Source organism: Hermetia illucens, chromosome 5, assembly GCF_905115235.1.
Source record: "Hermetia illucens chromosome 5, iHerIll2.2.curated.20191125, whole genome shotgun sequence".
Taxonomy (NCBI): domain Eukaryota; kingdom Metazoa; phylum Arthropoda; class Insecta; order Diptera; family Stratiomyidae; genus Hermetia; species Hermetia illucens.
In genome coordinates this window covers 40,603,237-40,626,108 of record NC_051853.1, presented here as the reverse complement: position 1 = coordinate 40,626,108, position 22,872 = coordinate 40,603,237, and the positions used below count along the sequence as shown (strand labels likewise).

At 41.3% G+C, this 22,872-nt stretch overlaps 1 protein-coding gene across 8 annotated transcripts in view; it reads right to left on the bottom strand.

Moving 5' to 3' along the window:
- Window positions 1–22,872, bottom strand: part of LOC119658471 (microtubule-associated protein tau) — a 53,307-nt gene that overhangs the window by 19,046 nt on the left and 11,389 nt on the right. For 6 of the 8 annotated variants that reach the window (XM_038065893.1, XM_038065895.1, XM_038065896.1 and 3 more), the window contains exons 2-6: window positions 17,660–17,761; window positions 14,680–15,964; window positions 14,505–14,548; window positions 4,139–4,301; window positions 126–328 (exon numbers count right to left, since the gene is read on the bottom strand). In XM_038065893.1, the coding sequence (XP_037921821.1) occupies window positions 126–328; window positions 4,139–4,301; window positions 14,505–14,548; window positions 14,680–15,964; window positions 17,660–17,677 (1,713 nt within the window). In that variant the 5' untranslated portion in view covers window positions 17,678–17,761. Of the gene's footprint in view, window positions 1–121; window positions 329–4,138; window positions 4,302–14,504; window positions 14,549–14,679; window positions 15,965–17,659; window positions 17,762–22,872 lie in introns of all 8 variants that reach the window. The other 2 variants (XM_038065901.1, XM_038065894.1) reach the window with 2 other exon arrangements.

Sequence of the window (22,872 nt, the reverse complement as noted above, 5' to 3'; positions counted from 1 at the left end):
TTAAAGCTTCAACTACCGATTAAGTGAAAGGTGACAAAAATGAAAGTTATCTGTTGATTGAAATTATACCTTTCGAGATTTTCACAGTGTATTCGTTTCTAATGCCGGATTCAAATATTACTTACTTTTTTGTCACCGCCTTTGGGCATGTATTTATCATTCTTCGCTTCTATTCTTGGTGCTGCTTTAATTTCAACCTTTTTAGTTTCAATTTTAACGTTTCCACCGCCGGGCTTGTAGCTCGCATTATCCAAAGATCCTATTTTAGACCGAACCGCTTTCAAATTTGGTGAAGGCGCATGTCCAACTTGAACCTTGTTCATTGGAACTATAGAAAGGTGAGAATATAGTTATTTACTGAAAGTAAGCAAAAAGACGCCGAAAATCTATTCCTATAGTTTTTGATAAATCATGAAAAAATACATCTTTAGTTACAATCACAATTCGATTGAAAGATAACAATACGGAAATCGGGAAGCTGGGCGCTTTAGGTATGAAGGGTTTTGTATGCTTCTTCTGTGAGTATAGTGCAGAACTATACCATTTGTACGTAGCCCGTTATGTATATGCATTTAGCATGTCAGACTGCTCACTTTAGTGTGACATTTATATTTAGTTGCAGTAAATTTACACTGAAAAATCAACTTTCAGGTACTGTAACTTTGTTGGTATTAACATGATTTTGATCAAACTTGGGGATAATATGCTTCATATTATATTCTATACTACTACCAACTTTTATAACTCTGAGATAAACTTAACCCAACATGATTATATTTGGTGACAACAAAATAGGAGTAACCCTGTTGGGGCTTATAGGGAGCAGAGTCTCGATCCGGAGGAATTACCCTTAGTTGAGCTGTCCGAGTTCATCAAGGACAAGCACAAAGTGCACCAAGCCATAAAGAATATGGTGAGGGCTATTAGAGTCCTCTATAGTAGATCGCAAATGGAGGAAAAGAATACTAAGGATACGCCGAATCCCGCTGCACCAACAGTGTCACAAGGGACCCCACTGACACCTAACCGTACTACCATCGAATCACGAAGAAATAAACGAGTACGTGAAAAAGAGGGGGATCCTTTAAATAATCAGCAGGCGCCTAAAAGAAAAAAGGCGGACAGGAAACTCTGAAAACTAGAACCAATAGCTCTGAAAGAGGAAAGCGTGCAGCGAATGTACGAAAGTCGACCAGCATTGTGAAGCCCAAGACGAACGGAAACGAAGAATGGACTTAAGTTACCAGTAAAAAAAACGAAAGGAAAAGCAAAAGTGCGAACCCGTCCGGATGCGATTGTTATCTCCAGTAAGGGCAATCTGCCCTACGCAGAGATACTCAGAAAGGTTAAAGCAGATTTCGACCTAAAAGATCGGAGCGGAAATGTGAACCGAATCCGAAGAACCCAGAAAGGGGATTTCATGTTCGAGCTGAAAAGATCCAGCTTGGGCAAAACTGATGACTTTCGCACTCAAGTGAATAACTCACTTGGGGAGAATGCCGCAGTGCGTGTCCAAAACTTGAGATCTACATATAGTGTAAGCATCTCGATGAAGTGACATCGAAAGGAGAAATTTGTACTGCTTTGAAGGAGCAATTCAAGTTGCAAGAACTTACCGAGGAGTCTGTTGTGAGTTAACAAAAAGCCTATGGTGGTACTCAAACGGCCACAATACGAGCACCAGCGGAGGTAGCGCAGAAGTGGTTGGCTGCCGGAAAAGTTCGGATTGAATGGGTTGTCTGCCGTTTAAGAGAGCAAGCTTCACTAAAGAGGTGCTTTAAATGCCTCATGTTTGGGCACTTCGCGAGGGCATGCATCAGCAGCATTGATCGATCCGATCGATGCAGACGGTGTGGGGAGGAGGGCCGTATTGCCAGAGAGTGCAATAGGGACCCCAAATGCCTATTGTGCCGGAAGTAGTGAATGTCCAGAATTTAGGAACGTGCTCAACGCAATGAGAAAATGAGATTTATTCAAATAAACCACAATTATTGCAGGGTGGCTCAGGATTTACTTGAGCAGACCACGTTCGAATCTGAGATGGAAATTGCCATCATAAGTGAGTCATATAGAAACCGTCACGATGGCATATGGGTCATAGATTGGACTGGTCGAGCGGCAATATGGGCTTGCGGTCGGCAGGCCATACAATGTTCTGCAAGTCAGGCAGCCAGTAGCTTTGTATGGGCGAAAATAAGTGGTGTATATGTATACAGCTGCTACGCCCTACCAAGTCTGACACTGTCTGAATTCGAGGAAGTGCTTGATAATGTTGTTCTCGAAGCAAGGGGACGAAGTCCAAAAGTGATTGCTGGTGATTTCAACGCTTGGGCCCTTGAGTGGGGTAGCAGAGAATCAAATGTCAAGGGGGCGCAGTTTCTTCTTCTTTTTCTTCAGCCTTTGTCCTGTTCATAAGCGGGGTCGGCTCGTCGTGATTGGTTTCGCCATTTGGCTCTATCGAATGCCTATTCCGGGTGCAATCTCGAGGCTTTTAAATTCCCATCCAGCGTATCAAGCCACCGTTGTTTAGGCTTTTGCGCAGATGGACATAGTTTTGGCTAACGAAGGTGTTGTGGACACCTTTCAGAAAGGGGGTCAAGTTCGGTTGTAGACCTGACCTTTGTCAACCCTGCGCTGGCGCGTTGTATGTCTTGGGGCGTCAGCGAACGTTACACCCCCAGCGATCACCAGACGATCTTCTTTGAGACATGTATCCCGCCACAGGGCAAAGATCCATCATGGCCGAAACCGAGAAAGATTTCAGGCTGGTCTGTTAAAACTTTGGATGAACAGACTTTCATAAAGGTGTGGTTAGATGAACCTAATAAAGAAGGCGCCTCTGCGGAAAGAGCCGTCCAAGGGGCCTAATGCATCTCCAAAGCATGTGATACATCCATGCCTAGGAGGTGCTCATTCCCCAGTAGGAGACCAAACTACTGGTGGAATGGTGAACTGGCTGGTCTTCGATCAGCCTGCCATCGAGCCAGAAGAGCCGCTCAAAGGACCGTAGGTAGAGTCGATCAGGGGCAAAAAGAGCGCAAAACCCTCAAGCTCGCCATCCAGCGAAGTAAGAGGAAATGCTTTAAAGAGCTTTGCTCAGAAGCGGACGTAAACCCGTTTAGGGGTACCTACAAAATCGTGATGGGACGATTCATCTCCACAGATCACGTGTCCTACTCTCTTGCAGAAAATCATCCAGGGGTTATTCCCCCAGCAAGAGGAGAGCATCGACACATTCCAACCACCTTTGAATGTGACGACAATTCCGGCTGTCACCAGAGACGAGTTGCTGGATATCTGTGGTAGAATTGGAGACAATAAAGCTCCGGGACTGGACAGAGTACCGAATAAGGTCCTTAAGCTTGCCGTGAGATCAAGACTAGATATATTCGCTGAGTTGAGCGTGCATGTCCGAGGGGATATTTCCAGCGACATGGAAGCGGCAGAAATTGGTACTTTTGCCTAAGCCTGGTAAACCTCCAGGTGAACCATCCTCATACAGACTCATATGTCTTTTGGACACTGTAGGGAAAATGTTAGAGCGGGTAATCTGTAATAGATTACTCCCGGTTGTTGGGAACCAAGGCGGCTTTCCAGATCGGCAGTATGGCTTCCGTAAAGCCAGATCAACCATTGATGCCATCAAATTGGTTACTGGCTTTGCCGAAGATGCAATTCATGGAAAGTGTGGTACCAGCAAATATTGCGTGGTAGTAACCCTGGATGTGAAAAATACATTCAATTCGGCCAATTGGAATTTAATACGGAAATCTCTAGCGAAGGTTGGTATTCCCGCCTATCTCCCTGCTATCGTCGATAGTTATTTAACTGAAAGGAGGCTCTGATATGTCACCTTATGATTAGGCAAGAAATTTTCTTCGATATAAACGGCTTTACAAGCATGAAAGATGGATAATTTACTATAAAATTGAAACATTCTTTTAACGATAAATATGTATCAATATGCATTGGCCTATATAGAACGGGTATTATCCTTAACGCTCAGTTGAGATACTTCAAACTATAGAAATCGAAATTCGTCGAATAATTATTTGACTACATAATCGAATGAAATTTTCGAAAGTTGTTAGGTTTACAACAAAATCAATTAATTAACATATTAAGTGTTACATCTTACCTTTCTTCGGGGCCTCCGGTTCTGGTGTCTTGAGATTTCTTGATCTGGACGCACTTCTCGAAATATTCGACTTTGTAGAAGGGGTGGTGCTGGCTGGTCGAGAGCTAGCATTTTTCGTGGGTGATTTCAATGGAGATCCTGGAGAATTTGGTCCATTGCGATCCTGAAAATCAATATTGAAACAATGTCAGTGAAGCACAATATCATCCACCAATATTTAAACTATACTTTTCTCTTCAATTCAACTAAATATTGTTTATTGACCTTTAATTTCTGAACCATTTGGATCCAAGTCGAATTACAAAACAACCGATTTCAAGAGGAAAAAATCGCACATTGATTTTCCTACCACTTTGATGTATTACAGAATGCGAATGAGAACCGAATAATTTCCTTCCAACCGGTGTCGTTACAACGCGAATATATGAAAATTGACTGACAAATATGTATGTATAACCGTTTCAGAAAACTTTCGCGAATGATTTCGTCGTTGGCGGGTTTCCTTGGAGTTACTTGAAGCAAGACTAAAAGTGAGTTTGTTGTTTGTTCAATTTTAATCCAATCGAATCAAACGAAAACTGTGCTCCCCGAACCGTGGCCCCATTTATAGATTTTAGTCTTGAGACAATACAATTTCCTGTAAATCGGCAGATTCTATGTGAATTCAAATTCAAAGCATTATTGAGACTAAGATGGTGGTGAATTTACCTTAGTAGAAGTATTTGCTGTGCATTGTTCTTTTGAGTATCGTCGCACTATTCAAGGGGCATTACCAAAGTTTAATATTCGTCAAGGTTAATTGTATTGAACGAATGTGTGTTGGTATTTATAGTCAATATGTAGGTCGAACTGTCTCGAAATATGGGCATATATGTACATATGTTCCTATTCAACGATATGAGCCCAACTATGCTATTAATTTGTACCGGAAGAGAGTTAATACAGCAAGTGTAAAATCGAAATTATCCAATCAGAAAATCCCTGTAGACTATCGCTACCCCTAAATCCCTTTATAGAGTGAACACACGCAAGTGTATATGCATAAATTTGATTTATATCATATATTGATAGAAAGGGAATATTGAGCCTTCCACTCTGAGTAGTCAATTGCTAATTCTTTAGCTTGTCTTTCTTCCTTGAGATTCCGTGTAAAACAACTTTATTATTCAAGATTTGTCTATCTGCAATAACTGATTTTTGCCAGGACGAAAAAACCAATTATCACGAATTTTGTAGTGGCATGTAGTCTATGAGACCCTTTACTTACAGGAGGTCACCCAATTTTATATTTGGTGAAAAAGCAGGAAGGGAGGGGCACACTAGAATGCCAGCATCGCATTAAAGTCAATAGTCTGACATACTTTACATAGTTGTCTAGAATTTTACTCAAATGAAGCCCATACTCAATAAGACAATACAGTTAAGTATCTGTCAATCTCTTCCTTTTTGAGGCCGATTACGAACAGTAGACATCAGATATGCTGCACCACCATATTCAGGAAAATTATTCATCGTAATTCGGTACAGATACTTCCTGTAACTTCCTGATTTAGAGATTACACCGTATCGTTGCTGAATCCACTCCTCGAGACTGGGGGGGGGGGGGGGGGGGGGGGTGGGGCACCTGGCTCCCGACACATGCAGGATAAGAAAATATGTTTGTTCGCCATTTAGTTTAAAAAACAATCGTTTATTTCTAAGATGTTCACTCTGCTTCGCATGACAGCTGCAGCAAAGCCGAATAATAGCCTTCTTCGGATTGGGAAAAATGGAAATACCATATTTTACAGAAATGAACCTGGCGCTGAGACCTAACGCGACTCATTAGGTTTTTCATCCGGGTAGAGGCATCTCCAGTAGGCAGTAATTAAATGTGTTTTTGATGTCATAACCTTTTTTCTGGAGGATATCACGTTTCGAGCCAGTTTAAATATCAGGTCTATAAGTCTAAATTGTAGCTTTAATAGGCCATTTCAACATTTTATGATAGGGAAAAGTTTGGGTCAAACGATCCTCATAAGCATCTCTCCATCTTTTTTATAATGCAAATCGTGTATCCCGGTTTTCATTGGCGGCCATGTTCTTCCATTGAATTTAAGGCGATAGAATCATAGTCCCCCAATTTTTAAGGATGGAAGGGAGCAGAACTATCGATATGTGCTGTGGATGACATGCCAAGTGCACATAGTCGACCTTCCCAAAGCCGCAGCGATTAAAACGGAGAAACTTCTGCCTCTCTTAATCGCTTAGAACAAAGTTCTCCACATGCGATTATGAAAAGTGTTCAGAAGCAAAGAGGAGGGCAAAGGTAAAGTCCTCACTATCGGGGTAGATGCCCGATCCGTGGGGGTAATTAGACTCCGTAACTGCCTTATCAATTATAAATTTGGCAGCATTTCTGTACTTGTGTATATGGAGAAACCAAGGAAGAAGCCATGGAGGCTGAAAGGTCAGAGCCGATCAGGGAAGTGGAACTGCTATCCACTAGATAGGAGAGGGTGGATGACCTAGACCTGGACCTTCTAAAGATCAAGGGGGACAACGAAAAGCAAGGATGAGCCACGGCAGAGGCGTATGATGATACTCCAACATTGGCGAAGAGCCCTAAACGCTAATGAAACCAATGATCAGCACTAAAATAGCCTAGTTCAACCTCCACCATGCAAAAACTGAATCAAAAGTAACTGTAAGGGCAACGTTCAAGGATAACATTGGAATAGTGCTGGCTGAAGAATCCTGGGTGTACCGCAGACAGATTCGTGATCTACAAAGAGAAGGCATGCAGGTAATCTGGCATGGTCTTGCGAATAGCCAAGAACTTGCATAATTCCTAAACGCAATTTGAAATACGAGTATATAAGTCTTTCAGAGTCTCTGATTAGCGACCAAGTCTCATTGGAAGCCGGTAGGAGAACTCGGGAGGCAGTCGTGTCATTGGACTACTTTTCATTACACGACCAGGTCTATAAAGATTGATTCAACTCCATCTTTACATGCAAATGTAGAACAAGAGCGCGATCTTCAGAATGTCCGGGGATATCAGCGACACTCGGACCTCAACACAATTAGTCGTTAGAGTGGTGAAGTTTTGCGAGTGGAAGATGCTAAAATTTCTCCTTGGGTGTCGTGCCAACGCCCATCATGAAATCTGCGGAAACAGCGATTACAATCAAAGAGGCGAGTACCTTCTTGAATTTATCCTTATCGATAAGTTAGAAATATATAATGTAGGGAACACACCAACATTCGTGACCAGCACCGGCAAGTGGTACAAGACATAATTCTAGGGAGCACTATGATGAATGGGCTGGTAAAGATTTGAAGGGTGCCTTACATGTCGGATCCTAGAATAGGCAGACTCGATATTGATGACAACTCGGAAGCAACAAGAACAGTAAGGAATACCAAGGGAACAGATTGGGACTTATATTCAAGGAACTTGAGGTTAAACATGGCTCATCCATAGGTGGGAGGAAATAGTGCTGGAAGATCCTAACAGAGTCATCATTGACGCATATGAGCTGTCTGGCTAAGATAGTTAAGTAAGCAATTTACTCTGCTGGAATAAGAACCCAAACAGAATGAGACAGGGAATTTAGTGAAGGGATTTTACCAACCACAGAAGCATCTGGACTATACAACACTATAACCAAAGATAAGGCAACACCTTCTGTCCGTCTGAAGTAGGAAAGTGGAACATTTACCGAGACTGAAGAAGACATGGTATGTCTGCTGATCACAACTCATTTCCCGAGATACTACCACATAGTGGAGGACAACAACACTTTTACAGAAGGAGAACAAATTGAAAACTAGCAAAAGAGTTGTACTCGGAAGCTAGAGTACGATTGGCAGAGGGAACTTTTAAAAAACTGGAATCACCCGAAGTTGATGGTATTTTCTCAGTTCTATTTCAGGCGTAGTCTTAGAGGTAGGTAAAATTGGTATTTATTCCGAAACCGGATAAAAAGGATCCTTTTCAATTTAAACCTTTCGGACCAATTTGCTTGACATCGTTTTTACTTAAAACAAGGAAGAGAATCATAGACAGCTATATTAGAACTAACGTTCTAATTGGTAACGCGCTACATCCATATTAACACCGATAAATAGGAGCAGCAACTGGGAATACCAAGATGAACAAAAAGCACCTTAATAATTTAACAATTTTGGTCCTCCCAAGTAGATGTCAACTTCCAAAACCATGACTGTTTATCATCACGTCGTGGACCAAAGGGCCATTCTCATAAAGCGAGCGAAACAGAACTTATTATTATTATTATCTCTAACAAGAACAAAAAGATTGAATTTTCTGTTATTTAGTGTTCCGATGTGGCGAGGAGGCAGACAGGGCAACCTTGTTAGCACACAAAGTGACCAAGAAAAGAAGTGGTAGCACCGGGAGACGCTGTATTCACATTGACTTGCTGGTTTTGATGCAGTTGACGAATGCCCCAAGGCCTAAGCAGGGCGATCAGACCTGAGCCTGCACGGGACTCATTTGAAATCGTCTCGATCACGAAGCCTCACCAGAGGTTATATGGTACCATGGGAACCAGAGTAGTCCGGTTATTTGCGGTTACTCTCTTGTGGGATTTTCATGGTGGGTGTGGTTGGGCCTAGTTACTTGTGGGCTCAAGAGTAGAGTTGCGTTGTAAAATTCGGGTGCGTACTCCTTAGTTGCGGTAGGTTTTAGGTAGGCCTTTTTTCCACTAGTATAAATGCTGAGCCAGATATCATTCCCTCCTGAAGATCACTCGAAAAAGTCTATTCCTGCCAACAGCAATAATTCGGATACATAGGCATAGGTTGCTTTGTTAAAAATCAACAGTAATAAATTTCTATCATTACGACTACATTGGACTTTACTCCAGCGCAGCAGGATGAAAAGAAGTTGCAGGAACCCTTGCAGAATCCGACTCCTCTGTTGAGACAGCATAAAACTTTAACTATCGTGTTTTGGGATACTTTCACTGAACTCGACTCTCGATACGTGCTCTTTAGAAAACAATTTTTCGACATGGTTCACGACCCGTCTCATCATAACCGTTTGGCAAAGTAGTAAGACCCTGCTCATTTGTCAAGAAGATAGGACGGTCCATTGGTTTGACAAGAGTTATTTCGATATATGTGGTTAGCTTGCTATGAACGACGAAAGAATATAACTACATATATTCTGACAGTGATAGATATTCACATTCTGTTACAATAAGCCCAAGCCTACTTCGTCGACTAAGGAGAATGCGAACAACATTTGAAATGGTATGGTACAACCTTCTTTCTATTAGTACTATGAGTACCAGCTAGATTAGGCAGTGGCGCTTTATCAATTGAACTTGTTTACGAAATTGCCTTTCGAACAATTGATGAATTATTTGAGCACCAGGACGCATTCGCGAAGCTCTTTACGCAGAAACTGCAAGAGTGTATGAAAACAATCGGTTTCCTGCACAACGGTCTCAGTTATCACGCAGATTTCAAAGATTTCTCGAGAAAATCTTTAAAAAGCTTAATCTTATTACTATGCACTGTCACGTTTACTTGAGAAAAAGGCTGAAAATCTTTTTAATGAGACACTTTTTACTGACGAGCGAGGTCTACGATATCCGAATCCGAAAGCATTACTACCGGGATGGAATGAACTTCAGAGGCATTTTCTCCTGTGGGCTAGGGCCCTTTTTGGATATTACGCAGACCCAGCCGCCAGAAAACATAGATTCGGTTTCCTCGAAAAAAAAAATCTTTTAGCTAAGGCGGAATAATACCAGCTTTGCTGCAAAAGCAACATGTTAGTATTGTTCTTTTGCAGGACTTTAGGCTAATCAGTCTTACATCTTTTGTGTTGAAAACCTTAAAGCGTGTGCTAGACGACAATTGTGACAAGATCAGTTCTTTTGCACTTACAGCATGTCAGCTTCAAAGGCAAAACTAGACAGTTTACTTTAGCTGCTGCCTCCCAAACCCCCAACTTTGGGGCTGCCTCTTAAATAGGCCCGTGGGCTGAACGGCGCGTCGTCTTGAGGCACTATCAGAGAGATTTCAGAAGGATCGCCGGAAAGAGTGTAATAAAAGTTTATAAAGCCAACCAAAAACGATGAAGATACAAGCTTTCAACCTGTCGCCGCTAAACTGGTAACTGATGTCGCCCCATGTATAGGTTCTTGGTGTGATCTTGGATGCAAAGTTAAATTAGAGACTAAACATGAAACTGACGGTTAAGGAGCCCGGCATAGCTTTCTACGCCTGTTTGTGCAAAATGGGAGTTTTGTTCGAAAATTGTTCCTAACTTATATTTTTGATATATGGTGACTACATAGGGGCTAAAATAAGATCAATTTAACAAGAAGGTAACAAGATTCAAAGCCTATGCAGCTTGCGTGATCAAAGTATTCCTCCACTTTCGTGGTATCGACTTCGATCGACATTGGACATCCAGTCCTTATGGCCTAGCAATATCTTGGATCTTCATACATTTTCGACGAACTACATTAACCGTAGGCGGAGCTCTAGGAGAAATTTCGCAACGGGATTCCTAATCAGAGCAGAGTGGACACAATATTTTCGACGCGAAGTAGCAACAAGTTTGCAAGGTTTTGTTGAGTTTTCGTGTATTAATATCTGGGTTCATTAGGGTTCCATTTATATATAGCTCGTAGTGTATATCCGTGGAACATACCCCATTTTATCTTTTAGGGGGTACCAATTTGACGCAAAAGAAGCGATTTTTACCGACTGTAACTTTGTCAATAAGATTTCTCACCAAACTTACAGTACGCTAATATCAAAACCTATATTAGTGCAAAATTTTACGGCTCTAGGATGAATCTGAGGGGGTATCCGCAGTAAATTTCAAAAATATATTGACATACTATTATTCATTTTATTTGTGCAGATATCGGTACGGAGGGTATTTCAGGGCCTAAATGTCATATAGACGCATCATATTTTTTTTTCAGATTTTTCGGTTGGGTAGTTTTTGAGAATGGCCCTTTAATTTAAATGTGTGGGCGTTCACACATGTCACCTTTCCACCAAATTTCATATCAATAGGTGTAACGATTTCTGAGAAAGGTACGTGTGGCAGATAGACGGACAGACTGACAAAAAGTAAACCGATTTTAAAAAGGTTCTGTTTTCCCACATAACATACCTGAATTGCAAAAAATGAAATAACATATTGGCGATACACGAGGCTTGACGGCAGATGAGGTATGATCCATATGCTAAACAAAATATACCTATTTGGACTGACCGCCAAGGCGGCATCAGAGCTTTAGAATGGGCGGTGGCATTCTCTAAATCGATGAGTCCGTGCAGGGTAGTCTGGGCGCCTCGCACAAAGTGTCACCGACATACAAATAGAAAGTAGAAGGAGTAGACCGACGAGTTGGTCAGAAGGGGTTCTCTTAACTACCTGTCGGTCCTTCTATTGCAAAAGTCTGGTGAGTCAACTTCGTACGAATATTTACGGGGTCTACACGAGGTACTGGTTATAATATCCACTGCCAAAGTTGCGGTGAGGGCACCCAGATTTTCATAAACAGCCATCACGATCACCTAGCTTGAGATAGAGTCAGGTTGCGGACACTAGCTAAACCGAAATCTCCAATTTTAGGGTGAGTGAGTTGTTGCCTTTTACGTCACGAAGGACTAGTTATAAGCTTTAAAGCCCTCTAGATTTTATTGTTCCCTCTTATAATGGCCATGATCTACGGTGCTGCTTCTACCTTCCTGAATATAGATAGTTTGACCATAAATGCTGTCAGTAGCGTTGTCTAACGAGAAATTGTGTCGTATATAGAGTGGAAACAGTATTGACTTTTCGTGTTAAGCAAGGTTACTAAGATACAGGCGATGTTGTTGATAGGCCTGGACCCGGTTGGCTGGGCTTTGTTCATACGGAAAAGCTGGTTAAAACGATGTGCTCGAGAGTTAATCGGAACCCTTCTTGTAAGCAAAAAATCATAGGGTCTGACAAGAAATTAGCACCGCGAACCATTTCTCACATTCTGGTCAAGAGACCTTACAAACAATGTACTGGACGTCTCCTTACTCCGTGATTGAAGCGTTTCACCATCATCTAATGTCCGTGATGGTTTGGTAGGGAGCTTCGAGGAAAGGTATCACTTCATCAAAACCACCGCTAAAATTTGATTATTCTAAGCTGCTGTGCCACGTTCGCAAATCGATTATACCAAACATGGCACAGTCTGGAATGTCAACCAAAAATCCATAAAAAGGGAATAGAAATGAGAGAAATAATATCAGATACGAACTCTCCAACTTACAACATAGCCAAACGGTTGATACGCGAAATGCAGAAAATTGGTAGTATTTACAAAAGCACAACAGTAAGAAAGACAGCAGAAGAGCATATAGAGGAAGATCTTAGCTACATACGATGTAAAGACACTATTTCCTAGCATCCCAGTGAAAGAAGCATTACGGAAGTTGGAAGAATGTATCGAATAAGATGATAGTACTCCGAAGGGTAAAAGAAAGGCCAAACTGTATATTAACGTAATGGCGACATGTATGTCAGAAAATGACTTTATTTTCAGGAATAAATATTATAAGACGACCAAAGGACAGCGATGGGTCACCCATTATCTGCTCAATTAAGTAAAATTTTCATGGCAAGTCTAGAAAGGAAAATGGAAAGACAGATGACCAAACCTAGAGCTTGGTAACGTTATGTGGATGCTGTCCTAGCCATTGTGAAAGAGGGGGATTTTTTTTGGGATGCATTTACGTACACAGTGTTGGACTCCCGGTTCGGTACGTCGTCGGACTTCCAACTAAACACCTCCCCATCGTCAGAGAGCTAGCCTGGAACCGTTTGTCGCATTAGTTCGGGCTAGTCCCCGAACTCTCCCGCCTTGTGGAGCCTTCAAATCAGGGAGTTCCTTTCATCAACAAGTGGCACCCCCACGATGGAAGAAATCAAATCCTCGACATCAAAACACTAGAGAAGAATAACAGTCTCGAATCGATATATCCATCGGAAAAAATACATACCATCGCCAGGACGTCTAATCACTCACACCGGCATAAAGTGGTAATTTACCGATCCCTGGTGGATAGACTTTTGTCAATACCTCTTGCCAAAGAAAAGTTTGAAAAAGAAACGTTATATCTTGTGGTTATAGCCATTACAAATGGATTTCGGCCAACTCTAATCCATAGCTTATTAAGCCAGGATACGAATGAACGGAATTGTTTAACAACTTTCTTCAAACTAGAGAAATGAAGACGGACACACAACGAACCAGCATAACATACTCAACGGAAATGTTACCAGCTTTGTGACGAAGCTTGATTAAAGAAGGCATCGAAGCCATAGGACCAAGCAGGATTCACATTCTCAAAGCGCAATTAGGCAATGAAAAAGATCCGGAAAAACAGGAGGAAAAAAGCGGCATCTAAAGGATGTCTTACGAAGATTGCCCATGTACCTACGTAGGGCAAACCAAACGGCTAGTCAGCACTCGGGTCAAGGAGCATTTAATAGAAGGTGAGCTTGTAAAACGGGGCAGAAAAGCACAAATCCAATCTGCAGTTGCATGGCGTATGCTGGAACATGACCATCACGTGGAGGCGGTATCGGTGCTCAAAGGGGTCAAACGCAACCAATTTCATTGGAAAAGAGCCTCAGGAGCACCATTTGAAGAGAGATATGGGTATCGTGCATTCATATCTGTATTCACTGATGCCATAGAGGGGTAATGTAAATTAAGATATAATTAAGGCTTATTCATGAATTTAATTAGATTAAAATAGTTATCTGAGTGTAATTGTGCGGTGCTTCCAGCGATTAATTATTTGAAATAATAAAAAACTTTTTTTTCTTTTTCGTTGGTGTTGATATTTCGGGAACCACTTGTTTCCTTCATCAGTGCTAACAAGTTCTCTCGGTGAAAAACAATTTTACACCACCCTCTTGCATGTATGGGAATCCTCCTTTAAACTCAATGCAGAACAATGGATGCAAGTGTATTCACAGTTCCCAACTTTTCACTAAATTCCGCGTCAATAGGAATGATAGTTTTTCAGGAAATGGGTGTGAGAATCAAACAGACAGTGGACCTATTTTAATAAGGTTTTGTTTTCAACAAAACCGTAAAAACAGTGCGTTTGGCGTTCTGCTCATGAGTTATGGTGTTTCAAAGTACTGACAGTTTTTATGGCTCGACTGTGTAGATAGGGGTAGGCGGGAAGTAAGAGAATATATCGCATTCACATCAACATTGACAGAGATCTAAATTTCAATTAACCTAACTGGCTGTTGTGTTTAAGGATAATATAAATTTAAAAGTCAGTAACCAATAAATTCAGAAAAGTATCTGGAATCTTGATGTTAACTTACATTTCCTTGTGTCGATTCATCTACGCCACTATCGTTGTCACCTTCTGAAAAAATAGAAATTGATTTTAGGATCCCAGTCAAGCGATGTGGAAAATAAAAGAATAAATCATTGATGAGTTGGCTTCTCTTAACAGAAAAATATAGTAAAACCTCCAAATTAGACAATGACCCTTACTTGAATATCGAACTGGCGGTCTGCCTCGAGGGGCTTCCTTCACATTTTTCTGAATATTATCGACAACCCTTTGAGAATCTCTTACATTTTCTGCAGGATTATTCTGTTGGGGAATTGCGCGCTTAACATCGTTGTCGTCAATTATCGAATTCAAGGAAATTGGAGGCTTTGAATCAGTAGTTGCAAATGATGCCAATGGTTTGTTGTTAACCTCACGAGATCCATGATTATCATGTGGGTGATCGGTGCGAACTGTGCTTGGTTTCAACCCTAATAAATCGGAGCTGTCGTTGCGTTCAAACTTTGACCCTGAATTCTCCAAGAAAGAAGATTTAAATCCTGATGTATCGTTGTTTGCCTTGTTTTCATTGGATGCCATGAAAGAACTCGTATTGGAAGGCGGTTTGGTAGCTTCCTCTGGCTTGTTGAAACCATTGCTGGGAGGTTTATTATCGAGGAATCCATATTGCGATTGTGTCATTGGATCAATGGGTTTTTTGAGAGGGGTTGATGATTTTCCCATTATAACGTCATCATCGTCGTCATTGTTGTTGAAAGATGAGTTATTCAATGCATTCATTTTGTTCACATCAGTAGGACTGGTGAAGTCAGGACGATCGAAACCAGTTGTAGATTTAGGACTCTGTGGCATTGTTGGATTCTGCATATTCCTTACTGGTTGAGGTTGAGGAATTGGAGGTGGTCGCTGTTGCTGTCCTTGCTGAGGATAGGGAGCCCGGAATTGAGGTGGTTGTTGTTGTCCTGGAGGACGTTGAAATGTCGGCCTTGCTTGCGGGTTTTGTTGTGGTTGGTTTGGTTGGTTTTGTTGGTTCGGATAAGAATAATTTGGTCTGGTTTGGTGAAGCTGATTAGACGACTGCTGAGGAGATAAGGTGCCTGGACTTTGCTGCCTGTAAGGCTGTTGCTGTACCTGTGGTTGAAAATTCTGTCCACCACTTGGTGGAATATGAGGGCGAATCGGTTGATTTGTTGGAGCAGGTGCAATAGGTCTTTGTTGAGGTGGTTGCTGTTGACTCACAAACTGATTCGGTTGGATGCTGCTTCTACTATCAGCACGGCGTAATGGTACGGGTCGTTGTTGAGGAACCGCTGTTGGCGGTTGCCCACTAATTTGTGATGGTGGTGGTGGTGGTCGTACACCTTGTTGTACAGGATTTACATTTGGTCGTACAGAATTCTGTTGAACAGATGGTTGCGGTTGTTGCGTCTGAAGTGGCGGACGTTGCGCTTGAAATTGTTGGGGCTGCTGGATAGGCCCTCGTATCTAATACATCAGAATATTAGATTAACTGAAAATTTCTAAATCTTTGGTCAAATAGGTACATGTGAAAAAATAGTAACGATACAACATATTTCTGCTCGTTAAAAATAAATAAATATTCCTCGATAAAGCTAAGGGTAAAATTCAGGAAACTCTACTTTTCATATTTACCCTTACATTACTATGAATCTACGTATCTTGTTTTTCATGATTGTTGTCATGAAATATTGTCGTTTTGTAATATGACCTACTTCACTCGAGAATCGCTTATTGATTATACAAGGTTGTATTTTGTTGCTGCATGGTAAGGAAATACCGAAACAAAACTTTTTTTTGCTTCATTTCAATCATCGATAAATTTAGCGGTGACTATATTCAGTCATAAAAGTCTGATAGATATTAGTTTAGGGATAATAAAGCGGTGAGCGAGAATGTCAAAGGGATGTATGCATCCGCTCAATTAAATTCGGCTCTCAAATTTCCCAGACTTCTGTATTACTTCTTAATAGCTCTCCAGAGAATTCTTGCGTCCGTATTTTGGAAAAACGGAATTAGACACATTTGTGGATATGGGAAATTTTAGGGCCAGCAATATTAAAGCTGGTGTTTTAGTTAATTATTAATATTTTCTCCTGTATCCTGACAAATCGATGCGAAGTTGAAGCAACATTTTTCAAACCTAGATTTGAGGACATTTTTTATTTAACAGGGCTAGGATCATACTAAATTGAAGTGCCAGATACTTTCTATTGTAAGTAAAAGATGAAATAACAACTCATAGTTGAATTCAATTGTCACCCTTGTCTGTGCCCATATTTATATTCTCCTCATCATTTTGAGTTGAATTATTTTTCACGAATAAGGAGAGCTAACTATACTCTTGGAGATTCAAATTATATTCGTTTCAGCCGGCTTCCCTTCCACTGCGTTAATATAAGCATTTGAGGGAAGTATAAATATGCTAACAACTGAATCCTTTGTATATTTCAATGTCAATGTTCGAATTCCAAGGTAATAAATTTGTGTTATGAGTATTTTTCTAATATTTGTTTTGTGATTCGACATATGCATATATGCATATACATCCCATCGATATCTATGTATGCTTATGCAAATAACAAAATGTCTTTCTTCGGTGGGTCCTTATAGTACATGTATCGCTGTCAGTGCTGTATATTCAGTAGAAATTCAATAAAACCGAAGAAAACCCCAAAACTAATAAATTTCACGACGGAAACTATGACAACATTACTATCATTGACCATAAACAAAATAAAAATGTCGTGTTCGTGTCAGGAGTTCGTTTAACGTTCCAAGCATACTATATTCATTTTCAACTCTTAGTTTCGCTTAGGTTAGGGTTTGTTTATATTATTCGTCTTCATAAATAATGTAATTTTTTATTTGAATAGTGCAAGTACACTCCCCCTCAATGAAATGTTAGGGTTTGGGGGTTGTGCTGTACTCGTCTGGTCTACTATACTTATTACTGTACCAAAGGGACACAAATGAAAGGATGACTAAGTGAAATATGCGAATATCATGTCGATAACTCTATGAACGTATGCAAATGAAATAAATATTTCTTGTGAATAATTTAAGCAGAAGATGTGGATTCGGTGTTTGCTATACTTGTCTGTGGAACCCTTTACAACTGAATCTTTTTGTATATATCGTGCTCTTCTAACATCATCTTACCGTATCTGTCTCAGACATGGTATAAACGCTTTATTTGTAAGAATTGTCCTTGGATGATGATCGATAAATGAAATCCAGAATCACGTCCTCTTCGAAAAGAATCTAAATTATTAACGGGGGCTATAAAGTCATTTTAAGTAGGTTCTACTGAAATCTCTAACTACTGTGTTTGCCAGAAGTGAACTCCGTGAATTCAGGATGACTTATTGTTCCAATTATGTAATATTATTCTGATGATATCAGGAGGAGAAAATGTTGTTTTAAAAATGAATACGAATGACCTCTACTTTCAAACTATGTGCCCAATGAGGTGTTATAATGATGGCAACAATTCTACTGTTCTAAGAATCCTGTTCATTGTGGACGAGGTGAAATTCAATTCCAAAAGGCACGAAAATATGTTAAAATAAATTTAATCGACTTATATTGTGTACATTGTAGATGATTTAAGCTTTTGGTGATATTGAGAGAGAACTGTTCAAGCTAAAATTGCATCTGCTATGAATAATGACGCATGGATTCTTTCATAAAGTTTCGTTATGAATCAAGCAACCCTAAATACATTTTTATTGAAACAAATTTCCAGAAGTCATTACAGATGCACTGTTCCACACCACGTAGTTTTAGGGCCTCCCACACGTTGCCCATTCTGGTATGGTGGGTTCTGTGTGACCTATCTACGACAACTTGTGCTTTCTCATGGACACGTGCTATCTGGGGCGTACGAACCAAGTTCTTCATTAGTTATTGTCTTAGGCCATATCGATGTTGAGATTGTTGCATTTCCAGATTCTAGGCCAAAGGGCCAAGACAAATCTAGCGCTGTTAACGCGTCCGACGTTATTAAGTTCGGTCTCGTTGTTACCTAGAAGTGGCGTTACAAAATTGATCAATGTTTTCAATGCGCTGTCCATTATTAGAAATAGGAAGAGTGCGATGACCCATCAGACAGAGAATCTTGGCTTTGTTGCTATTTATCTGCAGTCTAAGTCTGTTTGCCCCCTATCCAAATTCAAAACCCCTTGGCTACGGTCCATGGCTCGGTGAGAGACCAAACAGAAGCCGTGTAGTGGCCGCGGCTTCGCGACAGGAGGGGGATTTTATTCGCTTTTTTTCGGGATTAATTTGATCCAATAATGCATTCTATAGTGTACAATTCCCTTAAATTTCGCCGCATATTGCACATTATTGAATTCATTCGGGCGAATTGATCGTGACAAAGGGGAATGACCTGCGTATCGGTCAACGCTACTGCGCATGTTGCTGACAATATGAATTCGAGAAGTTCAAGTCCAGGTTTAGCGGGACCGACTCATCCAGAGACGACCGATGGGCAGGGGGGAACAAAGGAAAAACGAGAACGTGAGTTTTCGTCAACCAAGTCACATCGAAGTGTCCGAATAGCTCAGTGGTTAGAGCACTGGGTTGTCATACGGAAGGCCGTGGTACAAACCTCGCTGGTGGCAGTGGGATTTGTATCGTGACTTGACGGCGGATACCAAGCGACTCAGCTGTGAATGAGTACCTGACTCAAACCAGGGTAGTAATCTCGGGCGAGCGCAATGCTGACCACATTGCCTCCTACAGTATACTGTAGTGTACCGTTACGGTCTTGAAAGAAGTGCTCTAACACACTTCAAGGCCCTGATCCAATATGGATTGTTGCGCCAACGATTATTATTATTAAGTCACATCGAATGGGAGGAGTGCTTTTGTTTTCCGCGATTTTCCTTTTCAATCTAGGAGAATTTGTCTAAACGCATTGTAGCTCGTAGGATCTTCCGTAGTTCATTGTTTCGTGCAGTTTTCTCTGAATTTTGTTGTTGCGATAGCCTGAAAACTTGGAAAGTTAGCCACCGAGCGTGGTAAAAGTCCAAAATTTTGTCTTTGCCGAGTGGAAAATTGGAATCGCAAAAAGGCCACTTACAGTGATGAGTTTCTTTTCTGCGTCAGTTTCACTTGAAATTCTGTTTCATTAGACAAGAAGTCGTGAATGAGAAACAGGGAAAAGGAGGAGGCATGAAACGGGGCCCGCAGGCAACGGCATGGAGCGAGCCAGCGGTGAAAGGCTCCACTTGGAATCGTTTTTGGATGAGAGGTAAAAGTTGGGATGGTGAGGAGTCTGCGGAGGACACAGAAAAATACGCAAACGGTACGACGGAAGCGGAATAATAGCGACTTGGATATTACAGTCTCAGACATTGGAAGTGCTGTTGGTCACTGCTACCAGCATTTCGCAAGAGCAAGGACGATTTGGCTGTCGAGGAGGAACGGCGATGAACTGAGAGGGTGGAATAGATGCGACCTGTGGGAAGTTATCTGCCGGGCGTCGTTGAGTCACTCGTAACGATCTATTGATAAATAATTCAAGTTTTGGTGCGACGCGAAGGCTTCGAAAAATTCGCTAAGTGAGTTATTTGTCGTGCATGAACCTTCGAGAACACAAAAGAAGATCTACGTGACATTCAGTTCGACAGAATACGATTTTTGCGACTTTAGCAGTTATCTCTGCCCATATCATTTCACGTTGAAGTTTTCTTGCTGAGTTGCTCAGAATCTTCCTACTGTACATACATATTGAATCGAATCGCCAAATACCTCAAGTTATTCAAGTTCAAGTTCAATTAGCCGGTAACTTCTGTGAGGCCAGACCAGCAGTTAATGCGAATTACGGCCGAAAGGAAAAGGCGACTGATATCTCCCAATAATTCAGGTTCGACAGTAATTGTGGTTCGGCGAAGTCATACCAAAATATATACACAAGAGTAACATTCAAAGAAGTTTCAGTAGAAACGCGAAAAATCATTGAGAGGACAGATAATTGAAATATCAAATGAAGGGCCGGAATTGCTGATCTGTGTACATGCTAACATATAAAACGTGAAGTACCAAATTATAGAGAAATTTGTTTTCCCCTTTCCAGAGTGGGTCCTTCCATTCTTTTTTTTTATTTTTTATTATTTTAATTTCATTCATTTATTTATTATTTATGTTATTTACTTTGGTTTCCTTCTGTTTCATTATTACTTTGTTCATTTAATACTTTTTCCTACATTATTTATTTTATTTTGCATGATTATATCTTTTGTATATCCTTTCTCATGAATATGATTCTAACTATGAATTAATTCTCTCATCAAATTGAGGATTTCCTTCTTTTCTCGTCCTTCCTAAAGCCGCAAACCTCTAACAAGCTAGGGACATACTCCAGAATAATGGCCGGGGGGTGTCAAGAAAGGGAGGGAACCTCAGAGGCCGCGCCGCAATGACCATCTGAAGCAGAAGGAACAGGGATCGAGACTGCGATCCGTTGTAGATCTCCCCTCCTCGATAGCGGCACTTGGGTCCGGGTCGAGCTTTATGATCTCGAGCACCTTATTCAAAAATTGAAAGATCGCCTCATGCAATACGGTTTTAGATTGAATCTGAATAAAGCAGAATTTTTCTCGACCGAAAACTGAACGATTTAGATATCTCGGGTCAATGCTATCACCCAATGGTAAACTGCGTTACGAAATTGCTTCACGCATTAATGCAACTTGGATGATATTGTGTTCCTCGAGTGGGGTTCCTTACAATCGAGGTATCAATAAACATCTCAAATCCAAAAGTTACCGCATTGTCATCCGCTCTGTCGCCCTCTGTAATTTTGAGTGTTGGCCAACAATAAAAGGCAATGAATCGCCGTGATGGAGACGAGAATGTTACATTGGACCAGTGACGCCATGATCACATCCGAAATGAGTATATTCGCGATCGTTGTGGGGTTGCACCGATGGTGGAAAAATTGTGAGAGATGCGTCTTCGATGGCATGGACATGTAATTCGCGCTAATGAAAACTCACTTGGCAGAACTGAGCATTGAAGTTGATGGGAAAATACCAAAAAGCCGGCCAAAACAAGGTTGGCTTGATACGCTGAATGGTGTGTATATGTGTGTGTGTGTGTGTATGGTGGGGAGAAACTACAGCTTCTGAGCACTCAGGCCGTGTTGGCCCATTGTACTCGCGTCCCCCGTCTAACGGAATATTCCGGATTCGTTAACGTATCGTAGGATTTCCGTTAGTGGATGTGATGCTACCCGTCGTAATTGGAGAACATCGGCACCAAAGATTTGATGCCTGATGCGTCCATAGGCGGGGCATTCACATAGGAAATGCTCCGTGGATTCCGCTTCCTCATTACAGGAGGGACACGTATCATCTTCGGTAATTCCTATTCTGAACATATGCCCAGCTAGTGAATTATGGCCTGTCAGAATGCCCACAATACACCTGCAAGTCCTCCTGCTTTTCGACAGGATAAACTTTGCGGTACGTATGTTGGGTTCTGGCAGGAAAAATCGGTGACTTGACTTGACAGCCTCTCGACTCCATCCAGATCAGGCCCATGACTGAGAAAAATAGCAAAACCGATCATGACAAGCCGGTCCCGCTTCTGAACGGAAAGAAAACTCAAGGGGTATTTCAACAGCAGCGGAATTACTTTATCGCCGGACGGCAGATGTCATTGGACCGCTATTAAAAACACTCGTTTTCCGGCGCTACTCAAGTTATCACTACTTCTCGAAAAGGCATTATATGGCGTGGTTTACTGTGGAAGCGTGAAAACAGATCGACAAGCATAAGAGATTGGAGGCTCTATTAATCGGTGTGAGTCGTGGCGAACATAATGCGTTCCGGCTCGGATACCGTGAGAATTCTCGGGAAGAGCAGGATAGTGTGCGCTGTGACAAAAGGAATTTTACTATTGTACTAATTGTTGAAATTTCAAGAACGAGCACCCATTTTGAGTGCGACAACTGGTGAAGTATTGGCGCAAATATGGTATCAAAATCTCATAGGAATTTGAAATCCGTCAGGGTTGCCCTTATCAGCGAGATACTTTTTCTCGTTATCGGTTGCATTCCCCATACTGCCTTGGCTGAAGATCGTTAGGAGAGAGATAGAATTTGACTGAAAATAAATACCAACAAATCCAAGTTTCTCAGCCTGACTTGTCATGGTACCCTTTTTATCTACTTTAATTGGCAGAACTTTGAAGGCAGTGATCAATTTATAAATTTAAGTAGCGGCGCTATCACAAATGGAAGCACCCAATTTCATGTCGTTGTATGCCTTTACAGCGCTATTTTGTCCAAAATCACATTTAACCTATGTTACTTTCTTCTCCGGAACCTTTCGCACTTCTTTGCATCGATTCCCGTATTCAGT